This window comes from Hetaerina americana, unplaced genomic scaffold (assembly GCF_022747635.1).
Source record: "Hetaerina americana unplaced genomic scaffold, ioHetAmer1.1.p SCAF_1, whole genome shotgun sequence".
Lineage (NCBI taxonomy): Eukaryota > Metazoa > Arthropoda > Insecta > Odonata > Calopterygidae > Hetaerina > Hetaerina americana.
In genome coordinates, this window is record NW_027286069.1 from 90,487,003 (window position 1) to 90,500,630 (window position 13,628).

The 13,628-nt window shown below is 34.5% G+C and overlaps 1 protein-coding gene across 1 annotated transcript; it reads right to left on the minus strand.

Annotated features, from left to right (window-relative positions):
- Window positions 1-2,096: 2,096 nt before the first annotated feature.
- Window positions 2,097-13,439, minus strand: LOC139686566 (protein regulator of cytokinesis 1-like). Its single transcript, XM_071583663.1, has 12 exons — window positions 13,390-13,439; window positions 13,146-13,278; window positions 12,976-13,074; window positions 12,746-12,883; window positions 12,316-12,438; window positions 12,051-12,206; window positions 11,778-11,942; window positions 11,152-11,520; window positions 10,032-10,190; window positions 9,663-9,845; window positions 8,033-8,164; window positions 2,097-2,706 (listed from the first exon to the last, which is right to left on the minus strand). The coding sequence occupies exons 1-12, from the start codon at window positions 13,416-13,418 to the stop codon at window positions 2,380-2,382; spliced, it is 2,013 nt and encodes a 670-aa protein (XP_071439764.1). The 5' UTR covers window positions 13,419-13,439; the 3' UTR covers window positions 2,097-2,379.
- Between the last annotated feature and the right edge of the window lie 189 nt (window positions 13,440-13,628).

Here is a 13,628-nt window from a genome sequence, read left to right on the forward strand (position 1 = left end):
CAGTCCAATTCTCTACCTCTGGACTACTATGGCCAACTATGTAAATATATAAATTTACAATTTATATATATATATCTCTTCGTACTCTGATGAAGGTGTATGTGATCACAGAAATATTAAAGGAAGTTAATTTCCTTTTGGTTGATAGCCATTAAAAACAACTTTATTTTTTTTTACCATAGAGAAAAGGTCTGTCCCAAAAGTAGTATGACTGAGTTGATTAAAAAAGATTCTATGGACAGAATTTATTCATTTACTCAAGTCTTTGAAGTAGCACCCTTGTGCGTCCACATACTGCTGCCAGCAAGTTTTTCATGCCTTGAGCATCTTGGCACCTGGAATGCTGCTCAGCACCCTACTACAATGCCTCCACCAAGCCATGGTGACTTCCTTTTGGCACAGATTTGAGGGGAGGAGGAAGAGGCCTGTTGGGGCATTGTCTAAAAAACTTTGGATTCTCAGTCACATGGTTGAGAAGCTCTTGGCAGATCTGCATGCAAGTTTCCTTTTGTTTGTTTGAGAGCAATCACAGCACCAACTTTGCACCCTTTTCTGTTTGCCCATGTTTTCAGTCACCAGTCAATGTACTCAATTTTAGGGATGCCAAGTTCATCAGAAACTCTGTGATCCATGTCCAACAAAGCCTTCACTTTTGCAAGATTTTCATGACTCTTTGAGCTTGAAGGGTATCCTGAATGTTTGGCATCTTCAACATCATCTCTACTCTTCTAAAACAACTTGTGCCACTCAAAAACACCCGATCAACCCATGGCGCTATCACCATAAGCTGCCTTGAGCATGTCCAGTCTCTTTCCTGGTTGTGCCCATTTTCATGCAAATTTTGGCAATGTAGTAGTTCCAATGACCATTTCACGAAGGAGCATTTCAAGGTCGCATTATAGAGGTTTCGCAAAGGCTGGAAGTCAACTCCCACTGCCTCTAGCCTTTCCTGAGACTCACCTACCGTGAACCCTGACAGAGAAACAGCCTCAGTCCATCCATCTACCTAGGAAAAACAAAGTCCTTACTTTTGGACAGACCTTGCATGCATGTGCAGCAAGCATTAGTGAATGCTAATAAAGGTGTTATCTTAAAAAAAAAAAATATAATTAAAACATTTCCCTTACAATATATAATAGAAATTTTGAAAAATAAAGCATCTGAAAATGAACTATGATCAAGCTTTATTGTACAGCCCTCTTATACAAAAATAAAAAGCAACAAAATATCTCAAAATAAAATACACTTACAAATTATTTTTGAAAAATGTGCACTTAAGGTTAAGATGAGATTAAAAGCAGTAGGAAATTTGGATTTGATTCATCACTCTTAGACCAAACAAAAATGGGACCAGTATTGAATCCAGGTTTCAAAACCCAATAACCACACATGCCATTGGTTCAAATTCAGTTATTGAATTCATGTCAAAAGCGGAAAAGTTTTGGGGGTTCGAAAAAATAAAAACAGTAACTGATCCATGTGCAAAAATCTTTGGATAACAATTAGAGAAATCTTACGACCACCAAATTCTGATGACTTTTTTCGAATATCAAAAATGTGTCTATTTGATGGTGGGTATACAAGTGAATTTCTAGCATTATCAATATTTTTTAATAAGGTAATACTAATTGAAGGATGCATTATGAGATGAGCAAATATAGTAATAATGAAAACTTCGTTGATCATTGGTTACAAGAAACAATTAGTTAAGACATTTGAAGCAATGTATTAGAACCAATTGGCCAACTTCCAAAAATTTTAACTTAAAATAAGTCGTGGCCTAACTTACGTACCATTAGTTCAATAAAATTATTTAAATCAGAATGTTGCAGGGACTGAGGACTGATTGTAACTGTCCAATGATTTTTTCCAAATTTATTATGCGTGGGGATGTGTTACATCATCTTGGCTATTGTGGTTATACAGACATCAAAATGATCAAATTTTGTCAAATAATCTTTATGCCTATAGACAACAGGTGAGAATGTTATCACTTTAAGTGCAGAAAAAAATTATAACTTAAATAATTATACAATTTTGGTTGCAATGATTTTACATTAAAACAATGAAACCTTTATACAATATGACAACTCCAATCTTGGATAGGTCAACCTGGACCAAATAAAACTGTTAAAAAATACTGAAATGAGCCCTGAAAATATATTTATATCAATTAAAAGAGAGACTTCCCTTTAAAAAAAAACCACAAACATTTATACAAAGTTACACCAAAGCAACATCATCTTGTCAAATACCGTGCTGAGAATTGTATGAGAGTATTACATATGAAAAACATCAAAAATATCTATACAAAAAATGCCATTGTGCAGGCACAATTGATGCATTTACATTGATACAAAATATTTACATAGAGATAACTTAAACTAAGAAGGGTCGAGGGGTTAACTTTGGTGTGCCTACACGGGACTTTGTGGCACTACGCAAATGACGGGAATGAGTAGATTGTGGTGTCTTGGATGGAGTGTACCCAGGTATTCGACTGATTGCCCTCGTTGGGGTCTTCATTGTTGACACTGGTGTTTTCTGGCTTGCAGCCACTTTGGTCGTCCCTGGGGTATGAGCAATGGCCAACCTAGGAGTGTTGAATGGACGCAATGGAGTTGGATGCCTTTCCCCGGGCTTGGGAACTTCTGGCAAAGCTGAACTCCTACAATTGACATCTCTATTAAGAATTTCCAAGTGGTGCTGCAATAGAGAAATGAAAAAAAATGTCAATGCTTATAAGTTAGGTATATCCAAAGGAATAGGTAATCCTCATTAGCATAGGAACAAATTAAATCTGTGAATGATGGAATCAAACATCTAAATGGATGGAGGGCAGGGTTCACCCACTACTTTTAAGCCCGATGGCATGTGAAATTCACACATCAGGGTAAGGGGGCCAGCTCCTGTGCTGGATATGGTTTCCAAGGAAGATCTGGATGATGACACCTGAGTGTTGAAATTAGTGGTACGAAAATAAAAACATTGTGTTCTTCATTTGATGAGCATGAACTTCCACAAAAACAATTGAATACAAAGATCTGGTACTTGAAAAATCACACAGCTTGACTGGAGCCAAGGATGTCCAGAGAGGCATGCCTGGGAATCAAACCTGGGCCCTCCAGTCAGTATTCCAATACTCTACCCCTGGACTACCACATTCCCGGAATGAAACTACACACCATATAGTCAATGAATTTCCAGTAATGTACAAACGGCAGCAGGTTTCTCAGAGGAAAGAATAGTAGGATCCTAAACAAAGCATCTTGAGTGATACCTTTACACCTTGTTGAATACCCTAGAAATAAAATATTCTGGATAATTTTTATCAACTTTGTTAGATATCCTGGGGGTGACACAAACTGGTTGCATTTATCCTGAGGTATGTTGAATTAACACAAAGATGCGGAAGTTTCATAAGGCAGAAATCTGACATTCAACCAGGCCTGGAACTTGAACCAGGATTATTCGATCCCTGGCCAAGTGCTTTAACCAAATGAGCTAAGTGATTCTCTTGCATGAAGCACTTTATGTGGCGGGAAATTGAAGGGGTACAGATCCATGTCTTGATCAAGGTAAACAATTTTTATTGTGGAATGTCCGCACTTTGGAAGGGCATTGCTGTAGTACCTATGTCCACTCTGCCTTGACTGAAATATGACAAATTTATGAACTTGTACACTCCAAAAGGAATAAGAAAATTCAAGTTTCCAGATAATTTAAATTTTCAGAAGAAACAAACATGAAGGAGGAAATCATGGATGAAATAGATTCCAGATTGATATCTGAAGAATTAAGTAGCGGTGTAGCATAATAGCTTCGTTATTTGATATCTCCATGAGTGCGGATGGCTCATACAATCTTAGCAGCATATTTGCCATCTTAAAGTTCTTTCTCTAATATCTGATCCACGATCTACTAGATTTATATCATACAGGTAGGAATGTAGCGATTCTACTAAGAACATAATCTGCGACAATTAAATAAACTAACTTCTAAGAGGCTGCAATGTTGGAGTAAAGGAGCACCTTGTGAAGCATTAAATGAATATTAAGGAAATGAGGAAAGGGCAGGAACAGGATAGGGATGTTGGACAGGATGAAGGGAGGAAGGAAGTACACGGAGATAAAGAAGGACTTAATGTTGAGTAGGTTGCTGGATTGTGGTTTGTTAAGAGTCGCAAAATATTTAATTGGTAGCTGTGTCCATCCAAAACCTACCTTAACCGGTAGATTACATAATAATAATAAAAATACATATGCTTTAAAATCAATGTCTTTGTAAAACAATGTCCTCTCTGAAAGAGACTAAGTACAGTGGTATTTATAGTATCATATATACTTCCCTGAGTAGAGAGGGAGTTCAACAAATATTGTATCTGCAATTCAGGGGCTATAGAAGCACAACATGCACATGCCCAAATCATTTGGATAAAAAAATCAGGTTTTCATGGGATAATCATGTATTACATTCAACATGATTAGTTCTTAATTTCTTCATTACCTTAATAATTCAACACTTACTTTCCTAATGCCTTGAAACAGACAATTCAAAATGGCAGGAAAAGTATGGACATTGGATTGACAGGCTGACTAGCAGACCACCATGATAATCATGAAGACATAAATACTAATGAAATTCATAGGAGTTAATATAACGAAATGCTTCATTTGGCCACCCATAGATGGCATTTGGGAGTTATTTAACCCACTACCGGAAAAACTGAGAGTTACAATATGAGGAGAGGATAATAGTACAAATTGACAAAAAATGTGCTAAAAAATAGGTGCAATTTGTTTAAAGGCACACACAGTCAGGAGGAAATGGGCAAAATTTGTGAAAAAAAAGAAATACATTCACACATGAATCTCACTAAATGGTGAAAACACAAAAATACAGGTATAAGGAGAAGGGAGGGGTAACTATCACACCAAAGACTAAAGGGGAAGGATCTGGATACATCTTCGTATGTGTTTGTACATATATGCACAGTACACACACACATGAATATTTTTCCATGTAAATGTGTCAATACATACATAAATAAACAGGTACATACATACATGCTTGCACACAAACAATTATACACAAAAATAAATAAAAATAAGTTGTCTTATATAAAAAATAAATGGCAACATGAAATTATTATGAAATAAAAACTTTACATAACACAGGGTATTACATGTGTTAAATGGATTAGCAAAAAAGAGAGACATACACTACTTCCTCAGTAAAGGAGATTACACATGCATAATTATGAATCTAATTCATTGATAACTAGGGATGGAATATTAATGGCAATATACTGTGATGATGGTACGTACGTTATATGGTAATATAATAATAATCCATCAATTTTAATGCCTCAAAACTTTTTAAATGTCTAATTAATAAAAAAATACCATGCTTGCAAATAAGCATGAATTATGTGAACTCCTTAATTGAACATAACCAATTCAATTTTAATGGCTACTCATTTTCTGCTTTGTTCATATCAATAGCCATTCATGATGCTTAATAAGAATGCAGGATGTTAAGATTTGAGTGTAAAAAGAAAAGGTTCCAGAGTAAAAACGATAACTTGAATAAAGAAAACAAGCAATTTGTCATTGAAAAAAATTGATTCAAACTATCGAAATTGTAACAGATTCAAAAAAATATATTTAATGTAGTCTCTGACCATAGCCCCTGGTTTGATTTAGCCGATCAAGTTCATTTTATTAAAAAATTAAATTGAAGCCATTTTTCTGGCACTTTTTTAAATAAGTAAATGAAAGAAAAGGATTTGAGGTTTCCACATAAATTACACAGTGACAGGATGCCCAGGAAAATCTAGAAATCCGAGGTAAGGCATAGCTTAGAGGAAAACATTTTCAAAATGAAAGTGAACTTTAAGGGACTATATGGCTATATTAATCTAAAGTTATACAAACTTTGATGTTGAATATTTTGAATTCTTATCGGTAATATTATTTTCTTCCTAAACTCAACTAGAATATAATTTAGAAATTAAATTAAGTTGGTGTAATTATCATAATGACTAAAGTTTACCACAGGAGTACTACCCCATCTACATACAGCTCCTGAATCACAGATTGCAAAGTGGATTTCCATATCATCATATCCTGCCCAAATATGAAGTTATGGCTAGACAGTTATGTTGTAGGTGTACATTATTTAAGGCATATTGCAATGAGAACAGCTGTCCCATAAAAGGTAAAAAATTGATCCACCGGTCAGAACAGTTCAATAATATTTTCAATGGTTGTGGACATACTTGTGCTTGAAGTTAACAATTATAATACAATCAATGTTTTCTGCCTGAATTGAACTTTAAAACGCAATAAAACATCAAAGCTTGTTCAATTTCATTCATAATTTTTAATAGAGATACTTTTAATGAAAAAGAATGATAACCATTTATGTTTTTAGACATTGAGTACAAACATTTTTTAAAAGAAAAATGATAGTATAGTGCACATAATTTTGACCGCCCATCTATTTTATTGAGTCCACACCAGGTATTTTCTATGGATTTGGATTGGATCTTGCTTTGAGTGCCACTGGAAACTCTGTAGTAGACCTTAAACTAAGGTTTTGACTTTTGCCATGGCTAGCATACTCTTTGGCCTCGGGCTAACATGAACTGATCTCATAATGAATTGGGAGTACTCAATTTCCATATTAAATTGATCCTTATTGGAAAATCATCTTTCCTTGTTAAATGATATTACCACTACCCTTGAAAAATAATGAAGTGGTACATACCAAAGTAAACGCCCACCCCTTGCAATTGACACCCACATCAGAATAACCTAAGGATCCTCATTAGAGTCAAGGAACATTTAGCTCATTTTTAATTTAAAAAAATAACTGGAAAAACTAGATCACCAAATGCCTAATCTATGACAACTACCCCACATATCTCAAATATATCATCTAAAGTGTCACTAACTATCTCCTTGTCCCCTAAACTAATGCATATTCATCTGCAAATGTGTCAATATTTGAAATTCCGGCTCACTATTTCCCCACATGTTTCAATTATCTTCGTGAACTTAACCTAGCATCTCATCTCCTCCCCTTCCACCTCACTCAGGATCCATTATGAAGTCATTTCTTAATCATATCTTGTATGTTGAAGATGATGTGACTTCCTAAGTTTATCTTCTTTCCCATATCCTTTTTGTCCGACACATTTTGTCCCTTACTATTCCCCCCTCTTGCCCTTATCCTATTCCACATCCCATCCCCACCCCAATGACAAGGTAAAATCCCTGATAAAACAAGTAGAAACCCACTCAGCTGAAGCGTAACATCAGAGACACAACTTGTTACTTAATTAAATAATAATTGCAAAAGTTACAATTGAATAATGGAACAAATTGCATATTGTTTTCAATGCAATAGCATGTAATAATTTAAATGAAAATTTCTTAAGCACTGGAATATTTTCAAATTAATTAATTCTGAATCCTGGGATTTCTGGAGTGGCTTCCAGTGGTGAGAAGTTTGGCTGCTACCGCTTTAAATATCTATTAGAATAAGGGATGTGCCCCATAGTCTTCATTTTACACTACGACGAATCAAGTAAAAATGTTTTTGAGAAGTTCTTCAACGCATTTCTGAATATTAGAGCTTAGTAGTCAGTGCATTAGTTTGGCAGATACAACAAGAACTCCTTAATCTAGGTTCAACATTAAAAAATTTCTCCCAATACAAGTTACCTTCCAAAACCCATATCCCCAGCAAATTGTACAGAAGGTCCAACATAATGCGAAGATCTTTGGGGTTAAATCTAAGTTAGTAGAATGTTACTACAGCCATGGAATCAAGGTTTAAGGTGAGTGTCTTAATGCCTTAAGGCATTAATCCCAATCATCAAGCTTTATGGAAGTCTCTTAAGAGATATTCATCAATTGAAAATCAATAGATGTTTTAATTTCTGAAACACTGATCACAGTATCAATTGTCTCTCTGTTTTTGATAAACCCATTACACATATAACACCCTTACCATTTTTATTTACCGTAAAGTCAGCATAAGTTGCGACGGAGGAGGTAATACTAATGTTTATATGGTCTTCATGAACTGGAAGGCTGACTTTGTTCTCCTCATCTGCATCATGCATCATGGGCTTTTCAAAAAGCCTTTGTGAAGCCTGTCAAAATAAATAATTTTAAAGAGTTTGACAACAATTTTAACCTTCCAAGCACAAAATTCAATGGAAAATTTAATGCTGGCAGCCTATTGCATACACCTATTTACTATTAGTGAAAATATACAAGGACAATTCACTTTCAATTCACAATGATTTACATAAATAATTCATTGGAATCATTTAAAAACAATATTTATTGTTGTTGAGGCAGCAAAATACATACAGAACTAGAAACAAACATTTAAAGCTGAGGGGAAGAACATTTTTTAATGGCCACAATGGTGTCGGCAAGCATTAACACCAAGAAGAACTAATGTAGTTTAATCACAAATTTAGAGATTCTATCATTAAAAAGTTAGAGGAGATAAAAAGGATGTTGGTTATTTCTAGGCCCATTAGCTTATTTTAAGTTTTTCTAAGATTTTCAAAATCTTGTTTATTATTGTCTCTTGGCAATTTTTCAACTCAAAAATGAAACGATACCTCAACAAAATATGACAAACCCAGATACATTACATGGATTTCTTAATAACACTAAAAATCCTAGACAGCAGTAATCAAGCTATATGAATGTACATTGATTTAACAAAAGCACTGTTAATCATGACAGAAGAGCATAACTTGCAACACCTATCAAGTTATGTTACCACAAGACCCGCATACTTGATCATAATATTATCACACAAACAGGTATCAGATGGTCCAAATTTCCCCGGCATGATCTGGAATGGTTAATGTGCCATCTTCAAATATAAAGTAATTAAAATATGGTGCAACCCAAGGCTCTATCCTCGATCCATTGTCATTACTTCTGTACCTAAATGGTCTTCATGATAATTTCCATATACTTATTTAGTATCTGTATGCAAATATTACCAATTCATTCCCTAAATTACAGGAAAATGTTCATTCAACTCTACTCCATGGCTCCAAAGGAAATTGCTCCAAAATAATATATAAGTTATTAATCTGCAAAAACTGCTTATTAAACTTTAATTCTCAAAATCAACCAAATGTGAATTCATTTAATAATAAATTTCTTTTGTAAACAATATCTTTTCTTGGCTGTGGACAAATCCATAAAATGAATCAAACACCTATAAACTTTAAAATTTAACTATCTAGCATAATGTTTCATCTTGAAGAGCTAGCACAACTTCAAATATTTATGTATTAAGTATTTTGCAAATATATCTTCCCAAATTTCTTTAGGTGTAATTTTCTGGAGTGACCAGAAATTATTATTACAGGTATATCTCTATAATACCTTTGTGTGATATATCTTTGAATGCCTATAACATTCTTGTATTGTATTCATGCACTACCATACGAGTGAATGGTAAATATGCACAAGTTGTTCACTCTGATTTTACATCAATTTTCAACATTGCCTTTAGAAATTTAATATTTTTATTTTTACTGGAATGCAAAGACACAAAGCTATAAAAAAAGAAATAATCAAAAACTTTAATATAAAAAAATATACGTGAATGTATACCTTAGAAGTTCCATGATCAGCAGCACTTTTTAACCATGTCTTTGTATTCGCGGATGCAGCCTCTAGGCAGTGTGATTTTGCAGCAGGAGACTTTGCAGGAGTTAGAGCATATTTTCTCTTGCTTCCACTAGCTTTTGTTCCAAGCTTTGCTTCTTGATCCAAAAGCATCTCTTTGGCCCTTTTCTAAAACAAAAAAAAATAATTTTCCTCAAAACAAAATTTCGCGAAACAAAATATATGATATTTGAATGATGGTGGCATTAACATAGAAGTTTAATTTCCTGAGATTTCCAATGTTCCTATTCAATGCCCTGAGTTTTAGGGCTGAGTGAAAATAATGAAGCCTTTTTATGATCTTTCATGACTTACCCTTTTAAGTTTCTCCTCTTCTTTCTGGGAATGGTAATCTTGCCACTTGTTTTCTATATAATTTAACAGTTCCAAGCCCTTGTATTTGTAGGTCTTACCATGGTCTTCACACCAAGCCAAGTAATGCTTCCTTAGAGTAGCTTCTACTTTTGGAAGTTCCTAGGAGTGGAAAGTGAACAATTAAGGATGATTATGAAATTTAGTTAAATTGATTCAAATACCAAAGTATGAGCTATCCGGCTTTAAAAAAAAAAAACAATTTTACTGAGCAGGTATTTCCAGCTGAACAAGGTATCCCACACTCCAACAAGTGCATTTTGAGAAATTAACCATGTGGTAATAATTAATGACTGCAGGTGTTAGATATGACATTTAATGGATGGTGTTCTGCTTGTGATATTGGGAGGGTCAAATAATATACTGATTCATGTCAAGTATACATGAATGTGCAAAGATTAAATCATTCTGAACTCCAATTCTATCACAAGTTAATGCTAACAAACTCTCCTAGTTATATATTGTACTGGAGTTCCAGATGAATAAAAGCAAAACTCTTCAAATAAAATAATGTAGTAACATTGCACTACAATTGAACACCTGAACAACAGTGGTATGGTATAATTTCAGTCTCATTAAAAAATGTATCATTAGGATTGATTCACTGGAAATCTAAAAATCGCATATAAGCACAAGAATATCACTTCTGGTCCACTTGAGTTAAGGAGCAATATGAAACATTTCCTCAGGTTTAAATTGAAGAGCCCAAAAAGTAAAAAAATTCAGCAACAAAACTTTAGAACCTCATTTTGTATCATACATGAGTGACTAACTCCATTTGTTAACTCTCAATCTTCGCATTCCAATGGAAAGTGAATTAGGGCAAGGGCTGTTGGATCTCCTGCACACATTTCCATTCTGTCTTACCGCATATAACTGAGCTAATGGCTGCATGTTATGTGAATGTATGGTAATCGTCATTGTGGAGGTCTAACTCAACTTACAAGTCACCAGTAGAACAATCTTAGGCCATCGTAAATAAGCTATCAAAGAACTTGACCAAATCATATTTTATTATGCATGTGTCACAAAAGGGAAAAAGAATTTTAGAATAGAACTATACCTTTTGGATAGCTTTTCTCTCTTTCTCTTCCTTTAAAAGCTGCCCACCACGATTTGCAAAAAGCCTCTCTGGATCAGCCTTCTCGTCCAAATCAATTTGCTTGTCAAAAAGCATATTCCACCTCTCCAATGATTCGAGTAACTGTTTACAAATCTCTACTTCGTGCTGAAGTCTTTTCACTTCAAGCTCGTGGAGTTCAAGAAGCTCTTCTGTGTAATCAGTGGACTCAAATGCTTGAAATCCCAAGCCTTCATCATCTGCACACAAACATCTCTGTCTAAGTTGCACAATTTCTGCCCTCAGGGTCTCAATGAACTGCTTAATGTTTAGTCTCTTCAATTCCTCACACCTTTTAATTTCCTTGCGGAGCTGAAATTAAGATGTTTAGCATATATTAAAATCTTACTAACTGAACGTCAAGATTTTATCTTTTACACTATCCCATTAATGTTCATGCACTAAATTGCCTGGAATACAACATGATGTACAAATAATGTTGCCCACAGCCTAATTATTGCAAAATCTACTCAAATACTGCCAAAAACTTTTATTGAAAAAGTCACAAAAATACAATAAAATTATAAGTCCGAAATAAGTTTTTTGTATTTGTCACATGAAATACTTACACCGTCAATTGTCTTCATTCCATGACCACGATGGCTTTCATGAAACTTTTCTCTAACATGAGAGGAAACACACAACCTGTCCCATAAAAGTGAAAGGGTTTCCCGTAATTTAATTGCCAAATCTTTTCTGCGATGAGATTCCTGAACTAATTCTTGATGCCGACACTTGAAATAATAAGTATGGAAATTAAAATTTAAAAGAGGAGTACACAAATCATTCGGATCTGATAATTAAATGCCGACCAAGCATTTCGAAAGGTAATAAAGGAATACCTGAACAGAGGTCATAAAGTCCTTCGTAAGACGAACTGAAGTGACATCTTTCGCGGTTATGTTTCTATCCAAAGGTGATACAGGCTCAACTTCCAATTCTCTCATTAAATCAAGTATTATTTCTCTCTTTTCCATGAACAGTTTCTCCATACGATCCTGTAATAAACACTTTGAAAATTAATATTCAAGTAACTTAAAAAATACTATTGTACCACTCTGCCTGTTGTAGGCTAATATTAAATAGAGGATAACTATTGTAACTCACCATCTCTGCCTGTTTAATGGCAAGATTTTTTTTGAAGTCTTCCAAGTATTCCAATTTGGGTATTTTACCATCTCCATAGGCAGGATATTCCTCTGTGCCTAACCGGAAGCTCAAGGTTTTATCCTGCCATAGTAAAATTTGATGATTAGCTATTATGGTATTTGAAAGGATAGAGGGGCGTAAGTGACGAAGTTCCGAACGTTATCAACGTGAGGAAAAAGTTTCACTTCAGAAGTAAAGATCAAGTTTTTGGCTATTTGGCCCTTACATGATCTTGTAATTCACTGTTAACTGAAAACTAAGAGTGACGAGGCAAAACACTATGCACTTTTTTTCCTAGTTACACTTAGTTTCCTTATCCACTTGCAAGCACTTTGCTTCAACTTCGGCGATAACTATACCATTTGAAAAGTGCGAATACAGAACTCACCTTAGATTTATAATCCCAATAAGCATCAAATCTCTGCTTTTTCAATTTCTGAAGAGTTTCAAGTTTTGATTTCAATTCGCTTTCAGCAATAACGAGAGATTTCCCATTGTCATCTAAGGGAACATTTTCTTCTAATTCCTATTCATGGGTTAAAAATACGAAGAGCGTTATACACAAAATTGAAAACATAATAGAATTCGATGTATGTATGTATACATATAGTCAATTACCGAAGCAAGTTTCTTAACTTCCTCTGAATAACGTTTAACATCCTTCATTAATCTCGTCTTGTACTCCTCTTCCTCTTCAACCATAGTTTTGAACATATCCTAAACCAGAATTGTTTTATGATTAAAATAATTCAAAAACACCAGGTACAACGTGATGAGCATTTACGTACCCGACAATGCATCTCCACTAGATCCATCCTTTTGGCCATACTTTCTTGATTCAAGCCCATGTCGTTCCAAAGATTATTCAACGTTTCGATGCCACTTTTAATGTGACCATGGATTTTAAAAATATGCTTCGGCCTAAATGATAAACAATAAAAAAATAATTCATTAACAAACCTGAAAGCATCTTAATGGTAGTAACAACAGCTGTGGGGTAGTTGAACATTCCAAAATAAGTAGGAAACAAACCATAATTCCACGCCCTTGTTCGGCGACATATCGACAGTGAGCAACTTCAGTTAATGATAACACTTGGGGCAATATAAAATACGCGAATGTTTCTAGATTTTCAAATTTCTTTGGTTGCACGCTACAACCGACTTAAATCACTTTAAATAAAATTCGTTACTAAGTCGAATGAACGATTGGGCAGGTGGGAATTTGAAAGCTAGAGCTTGATTGGCTATCACTTATGAATTGGTCCAATG